A 23259-nucleotide genomic window follows, 5' to 3' on the forward strand; every position below is an offset into this window, starting at 1 on the left:
TGCCATTTTACCCCCATCTTCTTCTGCCATTTTCTCTTTCTCTTTCGTGGCTAGGTTAGGGGTTAAAGGATTTATAGATGCAGTGGGAAGCCACTGTTACTTGGCTTTCATCTTCAGAGAGCAACAACATGTTCTTTGGAATTCATGGACATTGGCAGTTCCCTAAATGCTATTTGGCAATTCTCCGTCCATTGTCCCAGGTGCCCGCCTTTCCATTATATACATATATATACACACATGTGAAAATTGTTTTTAGACTGTTTTCATATTTCACTCTTTACCGTGAATGGGAAATGTTGAAAATAGAGCTTCATGGTTCTTTTATAACTTAATATAATTTGGAACAGATTTCTCCACTGATGTTGTTTATATAAATGGGATTTGTGACCCAAAAGAAGCAAAAACTAATAATCTTTGTTGTCAGGTACTAATGTGTTTGCCAACTTGTTGCTAGTATTCTCTATAAGCTCAGGCATTTGATAGTAGTGAAGGAGCTGTAGACAACTCTTGACATGTTTTCCTGGCACATGTTCGAGACACTGATGAGGACTTTGAGTTGAGCAAATTCTCAGTAAATGTATCTGCTCTGATTCTGAAGTCTGGAGATACAGACTAACTGACAGTTTTCTCAACTTAGGTATTCTGACTAAACTCTTCTGTCTTATCAGCCACAAGCTCCACCCACTTGGAGGACCTCGCTTACCTGGATGAGCAGAGACATACACCTTTGAGAACTTCTCTTCGAATGCCAAGACAGAGCATGGCCGGTGCTCGCACACAACAGGATTTAAGAGGTTAGAACCACAAGAGGGCTTTGCATGGGGATGCCCAGGGGAAAACGGAAATGGGGAGCAGGCAAAAAGTTCCTTTGTTTCCAATTTCCACACCTATTTAAGCCTCCCTTAAGTGAGCATGTAACCAGTTCCTTTCTGCTGAATCTAGAGAGAAAGATGAACACAAATACATTGTACTCGTCATAGAAAGGCAGTGTAATTACCAACAGTTGGAAGCATTGATTCCTTGAAATTCTGAAAGAAAACAAGTGGAAAGGGCTGGGGTTGGTGGGGGAAATAACCTTTTTAAGGTCCTGGATTTTAGAAGTAATTGTTGACCAATTTCAGCCCTAGCCCTGTTGCAGGTGAACTTGATGCTGCTAATTGTTTCACTAGAGAATGCATTTCATTTACATTCTAGTGACCATTTCTAGTGACATACAGTACTTTTATTTTCTTAGAATTTTAGTGCTTCTAGTCCTGTCCTGGCAACATCTAAACAACTTATGCTTTTCCCATTCAGACACCTGTTTCTTTACACCCTTTGTGCATGCTACATGCTTCTGCAGTCAGGAACCTGATGTTTTTGAAGACTTTTCATTTTGGTATAACCACAGTCTAGTTGAGAGGCCTGTTATTGGTATCTCTGCTTGTGCCTCTTGTTTGTTCAAGTGAACCAAACTGTCTGTGATAGTCTTAACAGATGGTCTGCTTTCTCTAGTATCTAGTAATCCATAGCTCTACTACATCAGGTGCATTATTTATTTTATCTTATAGATTATTTGCATCTTTGCTTTGCTCTCCTCCTCACCCCTTGTCCTGTGCCCTACTCTAATCTGTGTAGTGCCACATGCATAACTCACACAGGAAGGGACTCAAACATGCCTGCTGTCCATTCTGGAAGTCATTATGCTGACCGTTTTTCACTGATGGCTCGGCAACTAGGAGCATAAAATAATTAGTTGTATTGCTACAATTACCATACCTCCCATCAACAGTGGTGAGTTGATGGCCTCAGTCATGGTTTTAGTTCCCAATCCTATCCATCCTGCTTGCCGTTTCTTCAGTTAGCCACATCTTAGTTGCTTATCCCAGAAAGTGGAATTATGTCAAGTACTACTTTAGTGCTGCTATACTGATTATGTCCAAAGCCTGAATAAATTTATTCAAAGACCAACTAAATTATTTGTGCCATGACCAGAAGGCATAACCATAATAAAGAAGATTGGATACAACTGTTGATCTATATAGACCTTCAGATTTGATTGAAAATCCGCCACATTGGCATCACCTTGCATTGCGTTACTGAAAAACATACATTGTTGATTTTATTTTCTGCTTTGCTAGTCATTGAATAATGGATTTTATACTACATCAAAAACAAAATTAATGACAGATTTCAGCTGTGTATTTTTTTTTTTTTTTTTTTGGCTGTGTTGGGTCTTCGTTTCTATGCGAGGGCTTTCTCTAGTTGCGGCAAGCGGGGCCCACTCTTCATCGCGGTGCGCGGGCCTCTCACTATCGCGGCCTCTCCTGTTGCGGAGCACAGGCTCCAGATGCACAGGCTCAGCAGTTGTGGCTCATGGGCCCAGTCGCTCCACGGCATGTGGGATCTTCCCAGACCAGGGCTCGAACCCGTGTCCCCTGCATTGGCAGACAGATTCTCAACCACTGCGCCACCAGGGAAGCCCTCAGCTGTGTATTTTTGAGAACTCTTCGTGTTGGTTTTTATTGATACTTGATGACACATGTCTACTTCCAGTATCTAAAGATTTAGTAAGGTCTTCGACAGATACATTCTGGTGAGCTTGATGTTTACACATAGATATCAGCTGTGTATAGAATACAACGAAAATCTTTTCCATTTCACTGAGCTTCAGCCTAAACATTCAGTAAAACCGAAGTGCATCCATAGATTTTTCCAAAGCATACCTAAATCTTTAGGAAGCTCTCCACCTGAATAATGCATTCCTAACAAAACTAATTTTATATCCCTTGCAGATAGGGTTTCAACTTATTGCTTACATTAATACTTGAAGATGGAGTTTGTCCGTTGCTGAGTGTGCTATGGTATTAGTGTTTCAGTTCCTTAAAGTTGTCTTCTCTTTCAAGAAGTTTTCTTTTAGCAGTCCAAAGGGTTGGAACATGCCATCCAGTTGAGTGTATTAATCCGTAAGAGACAGGGTGTTTACTAAGCAGTATTTTATCTTCTAAAATTAGCATACTTTAATTTAGAACTTTGAGGCCCTAGACAATAACCTTCCCTCAAAAACATGTTATCTTGATTACTATTTACAAATGAACTCTGTAGCTTAGACATTAACAAGAAAGGAAAGCAAACTTGGACAGATTTTCCTTGTGTTTCTGTAGACCTGTTTGGCAAGCCTTTATAATTTGTGGTTATTATATCCAAAACAGTACACTTTACTACGGAAACAGAATCATATTGTTTTCTTGGTATAATTTTAAAAAATCATGTCACATCATGTTTTCTACTTTTATTTTAAGGAACATACAAATTGCAGCTGTATTTCAGTTTTATATCTTCCGCTAACTCTGGTTATGATTGAAGTAAAACAACTTTACCCCAAAAAAGTAATAAAGTGATTGAAAACCTTTTTTAGTGTACATTAAGGTATCTCTTTCTACATTAGAGGTATATCTTTCTGTATTTTAAAGTATAACTCAAACAAGTCCTATGAAATAGTTTTTAAATCACAATTCCGGTTTTAAATGACCCTGGATCTTCAGAAGAAGGTAGTTAATGGTCATGTACACTGTAGTATATCCAGTGGGTACTAAATTAACTGACTGATTTCAAGTACAGAGATTATCTGAAGTAAAATCACTTTAATATATGAAGAGATGGCAGGCATTTATTGGGCGCTTCATACAGGCAGTCCTGCACTATTTTGTTCAGAGCAGTGGTTCTCAAACTTTTTGGTCCCAGGAACTCTTTCCACCTTAAAAAATTATTGAGGACCCTAAAAAGCTTGTGTTATATGAGTTGTATTGATTGATATTTACCATATTAAATTAGAACTGATAAATTGTTAAAATACCTGTTCTTTTTTTTTTTTAATAGTAGACCCATTATGTGTTAATGTAAGCTCTGGAAAATTCCACCCTACCCTTGTGAGAGAATGAGAGTAGAAAAAGACAAATAATCTCTTAATATTATGAAAATAGTTTGCCTTTGTGGACCCGCGAAAGTATGTTGAGAAGCCCCAGGGGTCCCAAGATCACAGTAAGAAAGACTGGTTTAGAGGATACCATTGTAACTGAAGATAAGTTTTATGCCTTTAAGGATCACACAGCCTGTTTACAGAAATGTGGAAAAGTGTAGTTTGAGAGTTGGTTAGAGGTTATTCATGAACATGGTTTAATAGTACAGGCAGGGCTTCCCTGGTGGCGCAGTGGTTGAGAATCTGCCTGCCAATGCAGGGGACACGGGTTCGAGCCCTGGTCTGGGAAGATCCCACATGCCACGGAGCAACTAAGCCCGTGTGCCACAACTACTGAGCCTGCGCGTCTGGAGCCTGTGCTCCGCAACAAGAGAGGCCACGATAGTGAGAGGCCCGCGCACCGCGATGAAGAGTGGCCCCCGCTCGCCGCAACTAGAGAAAGCCCTCGCACAGAAACGAAGACCCAACACAGCCAAAAATAAATTAATTAATTAAATAAAAAAAAAAGAACGTGCTTCCTTTAAAAAAGAAAAATAGTACAGGCATAGTTCATTTAACAGTTATCTTAATAATAACTGCAATTGTTTGATCATAATAATAGTCTTTTGACTGCTGAAGCAGAAGTTGCTGAGGTAACCCATGAGCTACAGTTTGGATCTTCAAGTTGAGTATTAACATTAACATTTGCTTCATTAGTAAAAAGTCTTTTTTTTTTTTTTTTTTTTTTTATACTTCTCAAGACAGCTGTTTTGAACAACTGTTCTCCCGAAATTGATGTTTCCAGAGACCCAGCCCAACAGTGGGGAGGAGGTCACATAAGTGCACTGTCCAGGATCTTAGTGCAGCAAGTCAGTAGATTCCTAGCTGTCAACCATCCAAGAGCTTGAGCTCTAATGACAAAATAGTTACAGTAGATTGTACAGTAGATTGTACAGTAGATTGTACAGTAGATTGTACAGTAGATTGTACAGTAGATTGTACAGCAGAGTATACAACTAGCTAACCTACTACATGTGCCTTTTAAGTCCCAAAGCCTAATGTCCTTGACAGATATTAATTTGAAATCTTAAAGTTTTTAACTCAAGTTTTAAAAATTATTTTCAGGGTCCGTTTTTAATTTAATCACCTTGTGTAAATGTGGAGTCATGCTATACCTGAAACCTCTCACTCTCTCTGACCACCTTAATGGAATCTCTTTTTACCCAGATAAAGACAGAAACTGTTTACTGTCCAGTAAAAGGGAAGAAGAGGATATTGGTTTTTATGGATAAATATAATAAATCTGAAGAAAGAACATATAAATGGAACCAGGGGAAGTTAAAATACACAAAGCAAATCATAGCATAATAACTTTGAATAGTAGCTACTTGGGGTAAATTAACAACAGATTATTATTGATAAGACTCTGGAACCTGCCTGATATGAAATCATAATCACACTATTCTGCTTAAAGAGATTATACATTCCTAATTAAAACTTCATTTCTCATTATGTGTTGGTTTCCTTAGGACTTTTACTAAATCCCATTACACAGATGGCCATTCACAGGCATTGGATTTAGTTAATAGCTGCTTTAATAGATACTAGGTTGGGGGCGTATGTGTAAACGATGGTCTGACTCATTGGCAGAACTGATGTGAAATTGACCCTGACACAGTTAACTTGGCTTTGTCAAAGAAAAAAATTGAATTTTTATCAAATAAAATCAGTGTTTCATGCCATTTGTGAGTCCCCTACTTTTCCAAAACAATGAATCCTTTCTGAAGATGGCTAAGATGTATGTGATGAAGCTAATAATCTTGCATTAGCCTACTGAGTCACACATCCCTGAGGTTGCTTAGTCATCTTGATCATTGCCTGGCTAGCTCTCACATTTACAAGGGAATATTTCCATCAGTCTTTTCTATCTCATTGTTCATTGTTTTATTTTTACAAGATTAAATTTCTTTCTTTTTAGGTAAATCGAAAATCCAGAAATAAAGTTGCATGCACATAACTGCCTATATATAAATATTAGGGTAGATTGTAAGCTTTAGTTGTATGAGATGATCCTCTCACCCCCAGCCAGCTCTTTTGCAAAGTACCCTAAAATTTGAAAATGCAGTACTCAAACTGGATGTCTTTGTCTGCTAGAAACTGATTTATACTTTTTGGAGTAGTCTAGCTGTAGTTTTTTAAAGCAGATCACTACTTGTTAAAGTAGCTCCAGATCAGTACACAGATCTGGTTTTTATATAAACCAGCTTTAGTTGGTAAATTCTGTCTTAAAATTTGAAAGCCCCAACAGTGGCTAATATACAACAAAGTTCCCCCACAAGACCTGAAAGGGAAAATTAGCCTTTGGGAAAGAGAAGAGTCTATAAACCATTTAATCTTCTAACAGGGCACGTATTGACCTCTTGCATTAAATAACACACTACTTAGAGAAAGGCTGTGGAGTAACATGAAAGAAATTCTAATCATGATATCTAGTTCTGCAGGAATAAATCACTGAAAATATTTTTAAATGCCTTAAGTGCAATAAAGAAAAATAACCGTTAAGCCATTTTTATGTTTTGATCTAAATTAGATTTAAAGAATAGCTTCCCAGTTAATCTTTCTATCATTATTTTCTCCAAAAGTGACTAAATCTTATTAAACTAACCATAATGCCAGTAAATTTATTTAGGTAACACTTTGTAAAACTTTTTTGATTCAGTAAAATGATCTAAGCGTTCCAATCTTGCAGTATGTAATAAAAGATTTTTTATGTAATAACTTCCCCAGATACTAATAAAATATAGCACAGGAGAATTTCCTTTGTAGGGCCATAGCTATTTCATCACTGAGTGTTCACTTTAAAAATGTTTAATCTGGGTTTCCCTGATAGTGCAGTGGTTAAGAATCCGCCTGCAAATGCAGGGGATACGGGTTCGAACCCTGGTCCAGGAAGATCCCACATGCCGCGGAGCAACTAAGCCCGTGCGCCACAACTACTGAGCCTGCGCTCTAGAGCCTGCGAGCCACAACTGCTGAGCCCGTGTGCCACAACTACTGAAGCCCGCGCGCCTAGAGCCCATGCTCCACAACAAGAGAAGCCACCACAATGAGAAGCCTGCACACTGCAACAAAGAGTAGCCCCCGCTCACCACAGCTAGAGAAAGCCTGCGAGCAGCAACAAAGACCCAACGCAGCCAATTAATTAATTAATTAATTATTTTTAAAGTTTAATCTTAAATTTCAAGTAATTAGCCAGTTCTGATTCTCCAATAAAAAATCTCATCTTCAAGACCAACAATCTAATAGCACAAAACTATGTTGACATAGTTATATAATTCTTTTATCGGATGTTTCACATTTTAAAAGCTTTACCATTTTTATACTTTCCCCACATTTTGAGGTAAACATGTGAGGAAACATGTAAAAAGTAGCATCATTTGGGAGAGTTGGATTTTCCCTATTTCTTCCACTGTTTTTGAAGGATCATTGTTCCCTTCCTGAAAATTCCACTCAGCAATGACTCCAGGTTTTTCTCAACAAATGTTTTTCTATAAGACCAATGTCAGAAAGCTGAAATTTAATATACAAGTTTTTCAAGGACTCAAAGTATTATTTTCCAGAGTCAAGCCTTTTCCCTTTTTTATCCCCACATTAATAGAATACAATAGACTTCTTAAAACACTAAGACAAATTTGAGAATGGGGCACTTTTAAACAGATAAAAATGATAGCTTACATTTATTGGAGTTCTTATTCTTTATAGACCCAGTGCTAAGAGCTTTAAACATGTTATTTAATCCTCACAACTCTTTGATGCAAGTGGTGGTAGTAAGGAAACTGGGACTTAGAGAGATGAAATAACTTGCTTAGAGTTACAGGTCTAGTAATTGGCAGTGCGAGGATTCATTTCATATGTGGAAGACCCTGGAGCCTGTGCTCTTAACCACCATGCTATCCTATGTCATAGACAATATAATATAAAAAGCTTTAAGTAATATAATAATAGCAATACGATGGCTTATTGTACATAGTTCAGTACACTGGGGTGTTAGGGATGGGAAGCAGTTGCATATAAACACTAATTTCCGGATGGTGGTTGCTAGGACCTGCAGGGAGTGGAAAATGGGGAGTTGCTGTTGATTGGGCATATAAAGTTTGAGTCATGCAAGATGAAAAAGTTCTAGGGATCTGCTGTACAACATTGTGCTTATTGTTAATCGTCTCATATGATTATTTGCCATCAAATATCTTTTTTAGTGAAGTGTCTATTCAAATATTTTGTCCCCTTTTATTGGATGGTTTCTTTTTTTATTAATGAGTTTCGAGAGTTTGTTATATAATTTGGATACAAGTCCTTTATCAGATGGGTACTTTGCAAATATGTTTTCCCAGTTTTTGGCTTGTCTTTTCATTCTCTTAACAGTATCTTTTAAAGAACAGAAGTTTTTAGAAGTCCAGTTTATGAATTTTTGCTTTGATGGATCGTTCTTCTGGTGTTGTATCTAAGATTTCTTTGACAAACCCAAAGTTACAAATATTTTCTCCTGTATTTTCTTCTAGACGTTTTACAGTTTTAGGTTTTACGTTTAGGTCTGTGATTGATTTTGAGTTAATTTTTGTATGTGGTGCGGTGCATGATATGTATCAAAGGTTTTTGGGTTTTCGTTTTTGGCATGTAGATATACAGCTGTTCTAACATCATTTGTTGCAAAGACTGTTCTTCCTCTACGGAATTCCTTTTGCACCTTTGCACTGTCAAAAATCAGTCATCCATATATTTATGGATCTGTTTCTGGACTGCTTCTGTTCCATTCATCTGTTTGTCTTACCTTGATGCTAATACCACACCTTCTTGATTACTGTAGCTTTATAATAAAGCTTAAAATCAGGTATTGTTAACCCTCCAATGTTGTTGTTCATTTTCAGAATTGTTTTGGCTATTCTAGGTTCTTTATATTTCCATATGAAACCTTGTAAATTTCTACCCATAAAGCCTGCGGGAATTTTGATGGGGATTGCATTGGATCTGTAGATCAGTTTGAGGAAAATTGACTTCTTATCAATGTTGAATCTTCCAATCCATGAACATAATATATCCCTCCATTCATTTAGGTCTTCCTTAACTTCTCTCAGCAATGTTTTGTAGATGTACAGAGGTTGAAAATATTTTGTCATATTTATCCTTCAGTATTTCATATTTCTTATGCTATTATAAATAGTATTGCTTTTTGTTTCAATTTCTAATTGTTCATTGCTAGTGAACAATTACATAGAAGTACTATTGATTTTTGTATATTGCTCCTATATCCTGAAACCTTGCTAAACTCATTTATTATTTCTAATGACTTTTTTATAGATTCCATAGGATTTTCTACATTAAGATAATCATATAGTCTGCAAATATAGTTTTACTTCTTCCTTTTTCTTTTTCTTATCTTGTGACTCTGACTAGAACTAGTACATTGTTGAATAGAAGCGAAGAGAGCAGAAATCCTTAACCTTATTCTGATCTTTGAGAGAAAGCATTCAGTCTTTCACCATGAGGTACATTAGTGATAGGTTTTCAGTAGATGCACTTTATCAGGTTGAGGTTGTTCCCCTACTATTGTTAGTTTGTAAGAGTTGTTTGATTTTTTTTTTTTAATCAGGAGTTTATGTTGGATTTTGTCAAGTGGTTTTTCTATATCTGTGGAAATAATCATATGGTTTTCTTTTTTGCTTTGTTAATATGATGAATTCCATTGATTTTTCAAATGTTAAGCCAACTTTGAATTCCTAGTATAAAATCCACTTGATCATGATGTATTTTTTTATATTGGCTTCAATTTACTATAATTTTGTATATTTTTTTGCATCTGTGTTCATGAGATATATTGGGTTGTAGTTTTCTTGCAATGTCTTTGTCTGGTTTTAATACCACAGTAATGAGAAAGTATTCTCTCCTCTTTAGTTTTATAAAGAGTTTGTGTAAAATAGATATTATTTCTTCCTTAAATGATTGGTAGAATTTGCTCATGAAGCCATCAGGGTCTGCAGTTTTAATTATGGGAAGGTTTTAACTATCAATTCAATTACTTTAGTAGATATAGGCTATTCAGGTCATGTGTGGGGTTTTTTAGTGGGCTTCATTAGTTTGTGTCTTTCAAGAAATTTGTCCGTTTTATATAACCTGTTGAATTTATTGGTGTAAAATTGTTCATAGTATCCCTTACCCTTTTAATCTGTAGTCATGTTACCCCTCATTCTTGATTCTATCCTTATTGATATGTCTTCTCTTTCTTTCCTTATTAGTCTGCTTAGAGATTTATCAATTTTATTGAGCTTATTAAATCTTTTATTTTCATTAATTTTTTTTTATGGCTATTTATTTATTTATGGCTGTGCTGGGTCTTCGTTTCTGCGCGAGGGCCCTCTCTAGTTGCGGCGAGCGGGGGCCACTCCTCATCGCGGTGCACGGGCCTCTCACCATCGCGGCCCCTCCTGCTGCAGAGCACAGGCTCCAGACGCGCAGGCTCAGCAATTGTGGCTCACGGGCCCAGCCGCTCCGCGGCATGCGGGATCCTCCCAGACCAGGGCTCGAGCCCGCATCCCCTGCACTGGCAGGCAGACTCTCAACCACTGCGCCACCAGGGAAGTCCCTTCATTAATTTTTCTATTGTTTTTCTGTTTACTTTTTTATTTCCACTCTGATTTTTATTATTTCCTTTCTTCTGCTTGCTTTGGGATTTTTTTCTTTATTTACTAATTTGCTAAGGTAAGCGGTGAGGTCATTGATATAGACCTTTCTTCTATTCTAATATAGGCATTTTAATGCTATAAATTTCCCTGTTAAGTACTGCTTTAGCTGTATTTCACAGATTTTGTATTTTCACTTTCATCCAGTTCAAAATACTAATTTGCTTTTTGATTTCTTCTTCATCTTGTGGATATTTCTGGGGAATTTCCAGATATATTTCTGCTGTTGATTCCTAACTTAGTTCTGTTATGGTCAAAGAACACACTTTGAAGAGCATGAATTCTTTTAAATTTATCCAGAATTTTTCATGAGCCAAAATATGGTCTATCTTGGTAAATTTTTCAAGGCCTTTATAATACTTGTGTCTGGGGTGTCCCTCAGGTTCACTGATTCACTAGGAGGACTCACAGTACTCAGCATATAGTCATTCCCATAGCTATGCTTTATTACAGTAGAATAATACAAAACAAAATCAGCAAAGGGAAAGGTACATGGGTGAAAGTCCAGAGGAAAGCGGACACAAGCTTCCAAGTATTCTCTCTCAGTGAAGTCACGCAACATGCACTTAATTCCTCCAGCAATAAGTTGTGACCTGTGTGAAACATTTACCAGGAGAGCTCATTAGAGATTCAGTGCCCAAGATTTTTATGGGAGTCTGGTCACATAGACCTCCTTGCCTAAAAAAAAAACCAAAATTCCAGGCTTCCAGAAGAAAAGCAAGTATTCAGCATAAACAATATTGTTTGTACAAACAAATTAGGCACAGTGAGCCATTCTTCTTAGTTCTTGGAGTGGTGTGAATCCTCTTGAAATCTACGTTCCCAAACTTCAGTAAGGGCCAATCTTGTAAGCAGGCTTTCTAAGGGTTAGTAGTCTTAGGCCTGTTATGTTAACTCTTTTCTGCACAGGAGTATATTTCTGTTTCTCTCCTCTGAGCCTTTATGTTATTGTTGTGAGACAGTTTATTTATCTAAATGTTATAAACCCCACCATATAAAAGTCAGTTATCTTTTAAAGAGTTGTGAAAAAAATCTTATATGTTAATCCACATAGTTCCCATTTCTGGTGCTCTTCATTTCTTTCGTCGTATTTTTCTATCTGGTGTCATTTTTCTTCTGCCTGAAGGACTTCTTTTAACATTTCTTATATTGTGGGTCTGCTGGTAACTAATAATTTTTTTCAGCTTTTATATGTCTGAAAATCTTTATTTCATCGTTTTTTTTAATAGTTTAATTTATTTATTTATTTATTTATTTATTTATGGCTGTGTTGGGTCTTCATTTCTGTGCGAGGGCTTTCTCTAGTTGTGGCAAGTGGGGGCCACTCTTCATCGCGGTGCGCGGGCCTCTCATTATGGCCTCTCTTGTTGCGGAGCACAGGCTCCAGACGCGCAGGCTCAGTAATTGTGGCTCACGGGCCTAGTTGCTCCGCGGCATGTGGGATCTTCCCAGACCAGGGCTCGAACCCGTGTCCCCTTCATTGGCAGGCAGATTCTCAACTACTGTGCCACCAGGGAAGCCCCTCTTCGTTATTTTTGAAAGATATTTTCGGTGGGTATAGAATTCCAGATTGACATGTTTTTTTCTTCTCATAATTTAAAGCTTTAGGTCTACTACCTTCTCATTTGCATTGTTTTTGACAAGAAATCTGCTGTCATCCTTATCTTTGTTCCTCTGTACTTAATGTGTCTTTTTATTCTGTGGCTGCTTTTTTTTTCTCTTTATCACTGGTTTTGAGCAATTTGACTGTGATGTGCCTTGGTGTCATTTTCTTCATGTGTCTTGCACTTGGGGCTCATGGAGTTTCCTGGATCAGTAAGTTTATAGCTTTTGACATATTTGGAAATTTCATAGCCATTATTTATTTAAATATTTTTTTTGTCCTCCACCTTCAAGGACTCCAGTTACACCTATATTTAACCACTTGGAGTTGTCCCACAGTTCACAGATGCTCTTTTTATTTTTTTTAATAATTTTTAAATTTTTATCTCTTTTTTCTCTGTGTCTTTAACTTTGCATAGTTTTTATTACTGTGTCTTCAAGGTTACTCATCTTTTCTTTTGTAATGTCAAATTTGTCACAAATCCCATCTCGTGTATTTTTCATTTCTGATGTTTTTTTCTGTAGAAGTGCAATTTGGGTCTTTTGTATCTTCCATGTCCCTTTTGAACAGATAGAATATAGTCATGGTTTTAATACTTTTCTCTGCTAATTCTAACATCTGTGTCAGTTCTGGGTCAGTTTCAGTTGATTGGTTTTTCTCCTAATTATGGCTCATATTTTCCTGCTTCTTTTTGCATGCCTGATAATCTTCATTTGGATGCCAGACATTGTGAATTTTACCTTATTGGGTGTTGGATATTTTTGTATTCCTATAAATATTCTTCAGCTTTTTTCTGGAATGTGACTTAGTTATTTGGAAACAGTATGATCAATTTTGGGTCTTGCCTTTAAAATTTGTTGAGTAGAACCAGAACAATATTTACAGGTCTCATTATTCTATACTACTGAGTCAGGGTCTTCCTGGATTTATCCAATGTCCTGTGCATTGTGAGGTTTTCCATTTTGGCTGGTAGGAACAGGCACTATTCCTGGCCCTATGTAAGCTGCAGATACTCTTGTCTCCAATCCTCATACTTGTGCTAATCACTACCCTGCTGATTACTCAAGGGTTACTCTCCACAGGTCTCCAGAATTATTTCTGTACAGCTCTCTCCTTTCCAGTACTCTGTTCTTTGAACAGTGGCTGCCTTGGTCTCCCTGGATTCTCAGCTTGGTCTACTCAACTAAGGGAGTCTGCCAGAATCTGACTGGGCTCTCCCTCCCTACATAGTGGTCTGAAAATTTTCTCAATGTTGTGAGTGGGCATAGGGTTTACCTCATTTGTTTTTCATCTCTCAGGGATTACTATTTTTCATTGCCTGTGTCTAGTGTCTTGAAAACCATCATTTCATATACTTTGTCTAGAGCTTTATATGTTTGTTTTAGAGTTGTTTTAGGTGGGAGGGCAAATCTAGTCCTTGTTTCTCCTTCGCCAGAAGTGGAAATTCATGTCAGATTTTTAAAAAGAAAATTATAGATGAAATGAACCAGAGCATCAACCCATCTCTCCTTAGAAAATGACTGGCTTGAGAGTTAGAATTGGGTTTTCTGTAAGCTAAAATACATATTTACCTATAATAATGAAGAAAAATATGGTTATTATTTGCACAGAATAAATCCCACGTCACATTAGCAAGACTTTAGTTACTAAGTGGATGTGTGTGACTTCAGCCTTCTCAGTAACTTTTCTCAAAGAAAGGAACACTAGTCTTTAAAAAAATATATCCTGTCCTCTCTGGACACTAGCTCTAAGGCACATTTTCTCCCTTCCCCCCGCTTCCTGTAGGAATATGATTGTTTGTGTCTTGGCCAGCCTCCAGGCCTTGCCTGTGATGTGTACAGAGCTTCGAAAATAACAGTTTTTCTTCCCTGAATGTCTTGTTACTTAATGGCCCTCTTGTTTATGACAGTAGCCTTTAAATCAGAATTTATCCCTGAAAGGTGTCAAACAAATGATTCATTTCTTTTTATTATCATAGTATGGTTCAAGTGATTTTCAAAGACCTTGGTTTGCATCCTATAACTGTCTTCCTGTAGCCCTGCTGTCCTACCAAAGCCAAGTCTATAAACATTTCCCTGCAGTTAAGAATGGAAAATTCATATTCACTGTTTTCATTCACTAATTCATTTATTAAACGTTATTAAATGTACATACTCTGTGACAAGAACTGTCCTAGTTAATAAGGACTTACTAGGTTGGGTGATTGTGGTAGGGTAAGTTGATGAGATATGAGGGTAGAAGTGTAGGGGCTGACATGATTATATCATATACATATCATTGATGACTGTATACAGGAGGGATGTGTGGAATGCAAAGTTATTCATTAAAAGCTTGTTTAAGTACATGGTAAAAAGCAAGAGATGTTGAGAATCTGAACTATATGACTGTCATTCATTGAGGATTAACTAGGTTCTGAACTAAGAACTTAATGTACATGTTCTTGTTTAGCCTTATGAGATAGATGTTCTTATTATCCTCATTTTACAGATAACAGAACTGAGGCTTAGAGTAATCTGGCAACACCTCCAAGGTTATATCATTATAAGTAACAGTGGAATGGGAAAAGAAAACAGGAATTATATCTGGGAGATATTCCTCAAGAATAATTGACAGGACCTGTGACAAATTAGATGTAAAGGTCAAGAAAGAAGAAATCCTGGTGAGTCCCAAGTTTCTATCTTGGGAGACCAGGCAGATGATGATATTTCATTAACTGAGATAATGAATGGAAAATAAAGACTAGGTTAAGGTGAGTGAGAAAATAACTTTAGTTCTAAACATTTTAAGTTTGAGATATCTATTGGAAATCCACATAGATAACTCTTGTAAATTGCTGGAAAAGCTATACAGGAGTTTAGGAATGGGATCTGGAACAGAAATGTAAACCATCACCACTTAGATGGTTATAAAAGCCATTAGTCTGTTCCTTTGAGATTACCCAGGGAGATCATGAAGAAGAAAAAAATAATAAAATATAGAACCTAAGATTGGCAATATTTTAGGGATGGGCAGAACAGGAGGAATCATTAAAGATATATCAGGAAGAGAGGACCAAAAAAGAACTAGAAGAAAGTGTTATTATGTAAAGCCCAAGAAGGGAATGTATTTCAAAAAGTGGGGATTCATTAGAAGTGTTAAATACTAAAGCATGGTTAAGTATAAAGACTGAAAATAATTCATTGGACTTAAAAGTTAGAAAGTCTTCAGTGTCATTACCTAAAACAATTTCAACAGAGTAACATGGGAGGAAGCCAGGCTAGGATGAGTTACTGCTGTGGAAGTGAAGATAGCAAGCATGGCCCTTTCAAAATGTTGCAGGGGTTGGGGGTGAAAGGGAGAAGGGACATAAGTCAGAAACTCAAAGGGATGAGGGCTCCAAGAGAGCCAGTATGTTCTCAGTATCCTTTTCATTATGTTTGTTTTAAATAAACGTGTGTGGGAGGAAGGTGATTAGGTTACACTGGCTTCTTTTTTGGCTTGATCGTGTGGATAGTAGTAGCAGCTACCAGAGTTAACCAGCAGACTCTGTCCTAGGCACACTACATGTATTAGCTCATTTTAATCCTCACGTGTCATGGTTATCCCTGTTTAAAAGATAAGGAAAACTGAGATACCAAGAACATAAGTAACTATCCTAAGGTCGCACAGCTCGTAAGTAACAGAGACTGGATACAAGCTGAAGCATCCTGGCTCTGAGTCCACAGTTTTACCCACCCTGCTCTATGTTTCCCTGCTCACCCAAAAAGTGACTCTGCTTATTTAATCTTTCTTTTTTAAACAGAAGTTATCTGGAATGAACATTTCTCAAGCTATTATCTTTAGATTGTTTTTTAGGACCTGCTTCAAATTGCTTTACATTCTTCCAAAACTCATTTCCTGGGGTAGGAGTACCTGCCGACTGTAGTCCTATTCCTGAGTGCCATAAATAAGGAACAGATCCTAAAGAGATTTGACCTTGTAAATGGAAGAATGAGTCTTCTAGAAACTCAGTAGACAAATGGGCCCTGCCTTGGTTTAATAAATATACTTGAGAAAAAAATAAGCATGTTTTTTGACTTATGTTTGGCACTAAAGTGATATCAGGTTTTGTCTGAAGTACGTTTTTTTCCTCCGCTCTGTGTAAGGAATAGCATGCATGGCCTGAACCCTAAGAATAAGCCTGAAATTATCTTTTGTTCTGAGGAACAGAGGTGCTTCCAGGCTAGACTGTACAGCCATAATGGAAGAATGTGAGGAAATACAACTCTGCTCCTGTTTGCACCAGACCTTTGTCTGTATTACACACACCCTTTCTTCGGCCAGTCCTGTGACTGACTTCTTTTAAGATGATTCATGAGTAAATATGCTTTAGTCTAAATCCAGTTAGAGCTCTTTTGCCCCCACTTCCCCTTCCCCTTTTCCTCTTGCTGCAGCTGTTTATATTTGCATTTGGACAAGCTGGTCTGTTAGCCTTAATGCACTTTTGTTTGTTTTTTAAATGTTTACTCTTTGCCGTAGTTAAAGAAAGGTCAGTTTTCTCTATAAGCCCAGATATATAATTATTTGTATTGATGGTCTCACAGAGACTGTTTCCTAGAGAGCATTCATTTGTCTGTCACAAGCCTAATTTGCATTGAAGAGATGCACACACGGATCTGAGACTTGAGTGGTTATTAAATTTCTTTAAAAAACTACCTTCCAAAGCTTGTCTTATTTGTATACCCTGTTGGAATGTTTTTCCTCTTTGTGTATTTTCCTTCAACATTTTATTAGGAAAATTTTTGGATATACCCCAAAAAAGGACAATTTTACAGTAAACCCTCATTTACTTGCCTTGATTATATCATTAATATTTTATTATTTTTATCACATATCTATCTGCCCATCTCTTTAACCACGCATCATTTTTTACAAATTTCAAAGTAAATTCCAGATGTCAGTATACTTGGGAATATTTTGAGAAGGATGGGATGGTGTTCCTGCTCTCTTGCCACCCTGGGACTGCCACTTCTTGGGTGCCAGGGGTAAGGAGACCACATCTGTTACTAAATGTATGGATTAGCTCATCTTTTTCCCTTGGCTCAGCTATAGTTGCAGTGGTCATTTCTCACTGGATTATTTTGGTGGTTTCTGCCTTAGAAAATCTCTTGGAAGCCAGTGGATATCCTAAACAAAGAAACATTTATTTAGGAATATGAACTCCACAGAGGGTATTCATTACCTCCATGTTTCACAGTGCAGGCCAAAGTGCCTTCTTGTTCATATGCCCTAAATTTATTGTTGGTACATAGGAAGTATGGCTTTCTTTTATCATATTGATCTGACAAAAGCCTTAGATTCTGAGGTACAGAAATTATTTCTAGGCTGTTCTTGGTGTCTACAGTTGTTTTACCATATGGTGCTGGGCTAATTTTGTCTGTTCTTCCCTTGAGGCTTTTGTAAATTGATTACATTTTTAGAAAAATTTTAAAATAACTTTTTAAAATGTCAAAGCTTTCTCAGTAGAATAAAATATGATGAGAGATTACATCAACATGAGAACAAGTTATCTTAATAGAGTTTTTCTCAAAAACTTCAGCATTTAAGTTGAATCTATACTTATCCCATATTATAAATTGGCACCGGTCATATTCATGAAACCCCCTTTTGATGCAAAATGTTAAGTAATCTTGGACCTGAAGAGATAGGTCTGTTAGTTTAGAAAGCAACTGAGTGTCTCAGAAGCTCTTCCCTCTGTGGAAAGGTCAAGCATGCAGTTCCTAAAGGGGAACACAGGAGAAGTGAAGGAGAAAGAAGCTAGCCTAGCCAGTCAGCTAAGTCTACTCAATTCTGGTCATCAGTGGTATAACTCGTGACCAGATTTCAGACTTAATAGTGACATCCTATAGAGCAGCAACATAAAATAATAGAAAAAAAACTGAATTTTGGAGTCAAAATTAGGTTTTGATTCTAGTTCTGAAACCAGCTGTGTGACCTTAGATCTCTCTAGGCCTAATTACACTTATCTCAAACCAATTGATCTGTTTTCTCCTTCCTCGCTGTGAGTCCTGTGACTGCTCAGCCAGAGCTCAGCATGTTTGTCTGAGTGTCTGCCCACGAAGGGCACTCAGATACCCGGGAATCCCCCTGCATGGTTAGCAGCCCCCTACTGTCAAGTGACATTATGGAAAATGGAGTAAGGAGCTCCAAGAATCAGTCCCTCCACTGAAGCAAGTCTGACAGAACTCTAGAGTTTTTCAGAACTCTAGAATTGCTAAGCCAAGCAAGAAAAGCAGATTATGAAACAGTATCTATAGTATGATTTTTGTCTTGAAAATAAGTATATATAATACAGACAAAACTCGGGGAAAAAAAAAGTGAATTGTGCGGGGCTTCCGTGGTGGCGCAGTAGTTAAGAATCCGCCTGCCAATTCAGGAGACACGGGTTTGAGCCCTGGTCCAGGAAGATCCTACATGCCGCAGAGCAACTAAGCCTGTGCGTCACAACTACTGAGCCTGCACTCTAGAGCCCACGAGCCACAACTACTGAGCCCACGTGCCACAACTGCTGAACCCATGTGCCACGATTACTGAAGCCCACACACATAGCGCTCATGCTCCCAACAAGAGAAGCCACCACAATGAGAAGCCTGCACACCACAACGAAGAGTAGCCCCCGCTCGCCACAACCAGAGAAAGCCTCCATGCAGCAACGAAGACCCAACACAGCCAAAAATAAAATAAATAAAATAAAATAAATTAATTAAAATAATTTATTTTAAATAAGTAAATTAATTTTTTTTAAAGTGAATTGTGTTTCTCTCTAGCCAGTGGGAGTAAAATTATTATTTTGTTTATCTGCTATTCCTAAATTTTCTGTAGTGAGTATGTATTACTTCCATGTAAAAAAAAATAGCAAAAGTAAAATAGAACAGTTTGGCGGTTTCTCAAAAAGCTGAAACATAGAGTTTCCATATGACCCAGCAGTACCACTCCTAGACATATACCCAAGAGAACTGAAAACCTATGTACATAAAAACTTGTACATGGGAGGACCTTCAAGATGGCGGAGGAGTAAGACATGGAGATCACCTTCCTCCCCACAGATACATCAAAAATACATCTACATGTGGAACAACTCTTACAGAACACCTACTGAACGCTGGCAGAAGACCTCAGACTTCCTAAAAGCCGTGTGGCTGACTGGGTCTTGGTACTCCAGCCGGGTGTCGGGCCGGAGCCTCTGAGGTTGGAAAGCTGGGTTCAGGACATTGCTCCACCAGAAGCCTCCGGGCCCCTCGTAATATCAATCGGCAAGAGCTCTCCCAGAGACCTCGATCTCAGTGCTAAGACCCAGCTCCACACAACGACCAGCAAGCTACAGTACTGGACACCCTATACCAAACAACTAGCAAGACAGGAACACAACCCCACCCATTAGCAGAGAGGCTGCCTAAAATCATAATAAGTTCACAGATACCCCAAAACACACCACCAGACGTGGACCTGCCCACCAGAAAGACAAGATCCAGCCTTACCCACCAGAACACAGCACTAGTCCACTCCACCAGGAAGCCTACACAACCCACTGAACCAACCTTACCCACAGGGGGCAGACACCAAAAACAACGGGAACTACGAACCTGCAGCCTGTGAAAAGGAGACCCCAAACACAGTAAGTTAAGCAAAATGAGAAGACAGAGAAATATGCAGCAGATGAAAGAGAAAGGTAAAAACCCACCAGGTCAAACAAAGGAAATAGGCAGTCTACCTGAAAAAGAATTCAGATTAATGATAGTAAAGATGATCCAAAATCTTGGAAATAGAATGGAGAAAATACAAGAAACATTTAACAAGGACCGAGAAGAACTAAAGAGCAAACAAACAATGATGAACAACACAATAAATGAAATTTAAAATTCTTGAGAAGGAATCAATAGCAGAATAACTGAGGCAGAAGAATGGATAAGTGACCTGGAAGACAAAATAGGGGAAATAACTACTGCAGAGCAGAATAAAGAAAAAAGGATAAAAAGAATTGAGGATAGTCTCAGAGACCTCTGGGACAACATTAAACGCACCAACATTCGAATTGTAGGGTCCCAGAGGGACCGAGAAAATATTTGAAGAGATTATAGTTGAAAACTTCCCTAATATGGGAAAGGAAATAGACAATCAAGTCCAGAAGTGCAGAGAGTCCCATACAGGATAAATCCAAGGAGAAACATGCCAAGACACATACTAATCAAACTATCAAAAAGTAAATACAAAGAAAAAATATTAAAAGCAGCAAGGAAAAAGCAATAAATAACATACAAGGGAATCCCCATAAGGTTAACAGCTGATCTTTCAGCAGAAACTCTGCAAGCCAGAAGGGAGTGGCAGGACATATTTAAAGTGATGAAAGGGAAAAAAGTACAAGATTACTCAACCCAACAAGGATCTTATTCAGATTCGACAGAGAAATTAAAACCTTTACAGACAAGCAAAAGCTAAGAGAATTCTGCACCACCAAACCAGCTTTACAACAAATGCTAAAGGAACTTCTCTAGGCAGGAAACACAAGAGAAGGAAAAGACCTACAATAACAAACCAAAAACAATTAAGAAAATGGTAATAGGAACAAACATATCAATAATTACCTTAAATGTAAATGGATTAAATGCTTCAACCAAAAGACATAGACTGGCTGAATGGATACAAAAACAAGACCCATATATATGTTGTCTACAGGAGACCCACTTCAGACCTAGGGACACATACAGACTGAAAGTGAGGGGATGGAAAAAGATATTCCATACAAATGGAAATCAAAAGAAAGCTTGAGTGGCAATTCTCACATCAGACAAAATAGACTTTAAAATAAAAACTATTACAAGAGACAAAGAAGGACACTACATAATGATCAAGGGATCACTCCAAAAAGAAGATATAACAATTGTAAATATTTATGCACCCAACATAGGAGCACCTCAGTACACAAGGTAAATGCTAACAGCCATAAAAGGGGAAATCGACAGTAACACAGTAATAGTAGGGGACTTTAACACCCCACTTTCACCAATGGACAGATCATCCAAAATGAAAATAAATAAGGAAACACAACCTTTAAATGACACATTCAACAAGATAGACTTAACTGATATTTAGAGGACATTCCATCCAAAACCAACAGAATACACTTCTCAAGTGCTCATGGACTATTCTCCAGGATAGATCATATCTTGGGTCACAAATCAAGCCTTGGTAAATTTAAGAAATTTGAAATTGTATCAAGTATCTTTTCTGACCACAACACTGTAAGACTAGATATCAATTGCAGGAAAAAAGCTGTAAAAAATACAAACACATGGAGGCTAAACAATAAACTACTAAATAACCAAGAGATCACTGAAGAAATCAAAGAGGAAATCAAAAAATACCTAGAGACAAATGACAACAAAAACACGATGATCCAAAACCTGTGGGATGCAGCAAAAGCAGTTCTAGGAAGGAAGTTTATAGCAATACAATCCTACCTCAAGAAACATCTCAAATAACCTAACCTTACACCTAAAGCAATGAGAGAATGAAGAACAAAAAAAAACCCAAAGTTAGCAGGAGGAAAGAAATCATAAAGATCAGATCAGAAATAAATGAAAAAGAAATGAAATGATAGCAAAGATCAATAAACTAAAAGCTGGTTCTTTGAGAAGATAAACAAAATTGATAAACCATTAGCTAAACTCATCAAGAAAAAAAGGGAAAAGACTCAGATCAATAGAATTAGAAGTGAAAAAGGAGACATAACAACTGCCACTGCAGAAATACAAAGGATCATGAGAGATTACTACAAGCAACTGTATGCCAATAAAATGGACAACCTGGAAGAAATGGACAAATTCGTAGAAAAGCACAACCTTCCGAGACTGAACCAGGAAGAAATAGAAAATATAAACAGACCAATCACAAGCAGCGAAATTGAAACTGTGATTAAAAATCTTCCAACAAACCAAAGCCCAGAACCAGATGGCTTCACAGGTGAATTCTATCAAACATTTAGAGAAGAGCTAACACCTATCCTTCTCAAACTCTTCCAAAATATAGCAGAGGGAGGAACACTCCCAAACTCATTCTACGAGGCCACCATCACCATGATACCAAAACTAGACAAAGATGACACAAAAAAAGAAAACTACACTGCAGTATCACTGATGAACATAGATGCAAAAATCCTCAACAAAATACTAGCAAACAGAATCCAACAGCACATTAAAAGGATCATACACCATGATCAAATGGGGTTTATCCCAGGAATGCAAAGATTCTTCGATATATGCAAATCAATGTGATACACCATATTAACAAATTGAAGGATGAAAACCATATGATCATGTGAATAGATGCAGAAAAAGCGTTCGACAAAATTCAACACCCATTTATGATAAAAACCCTCCAGAAAGTAGGCCTAGAGGGAACTTACCTCAACATAATAAAGCCCATATATGACAAACCCACAGCCAGCATCGTCCTCAATGGTGAAAAACTGAAACCATTTCCACTAAGATCAGGAACAAGACAAGGTTTCCCACTCTCACCACTACTATTCAGCCTAGTTTTGGAAGTTTTAGCCACAGCAATCAGAGACGAAAAAGAAATAAAAGGAATCCAAATCGGAAAAGAAGTAAAACTGTCACTGTTTGCAGATGACATGATATACTATACATAGGGAATCCTAAAGATGCTACCAGAAAACTACTAGAGCTAATCAGTGAATTTGGTAGAGTAGCAGGATACAAAATTAATGCACAGAAATCTCTTGCATTCCTATACACTAATGATGAAAAATCTGAAAGAGAAATTAAGGAAACACTCCCATTTACTATTGCAACAAGAAGAATAAAATATCTAGGAATAATCCTACCTAAGGAGACAAAAGACCTGTATGCAGAAAACTATAAGACACTGATGAAGGACATTAAAGGCGATACAAACAGATGGAGAGATATACCATGTTCTTGGATTGGAAGAATCAATGCTGTGAAAAT

At 37.5% G+C, this 23259-nt stretch overlaps 1 protein-coding gene across 8 annotated transcripts in view; it reads left to right on the plus strand.

Annotated features, from left to right (window-relative positions):
* TANC2 (tetratricopeptide repeat, ankyrin repeat and coiled-coil containing 2) overlaps positions 1-23259 on the plus strand; it is a 351153-nt gene that overhangs the window by 232849 nt on the left and 95045 nt on the right. For all 8 annotated transcript variants that reach the window (XM_061174771.1, XM_061174772.1, XM_061174774.1 and 5 more), the window contains one exon: positions 669-794. In XM_061174771.1, coding sequence (XP_061030754.1) covers positions 669-794 — 126 coding nt within the window. The remainder of the gene's footprint in view (positions 1-668; positions 795-23259) is intronic.

Source organism: Eubalaena glacialis, chromosome 19 (genome assembly GCF_028564815.1).
Source record: "Eubalaena glacialis isolate mEubGla1 chromosome 19, mEubGla1.1.hap2.+ XY, whole genome shotgun sequence".
Taxonomy (NCBI): domain Eukaryota; kingdom Metazoa; phylum Chordata; class Mammalia; order Artiodactyla; family Balaenidae; genus Eubalaena; species Eubalaena glacialis.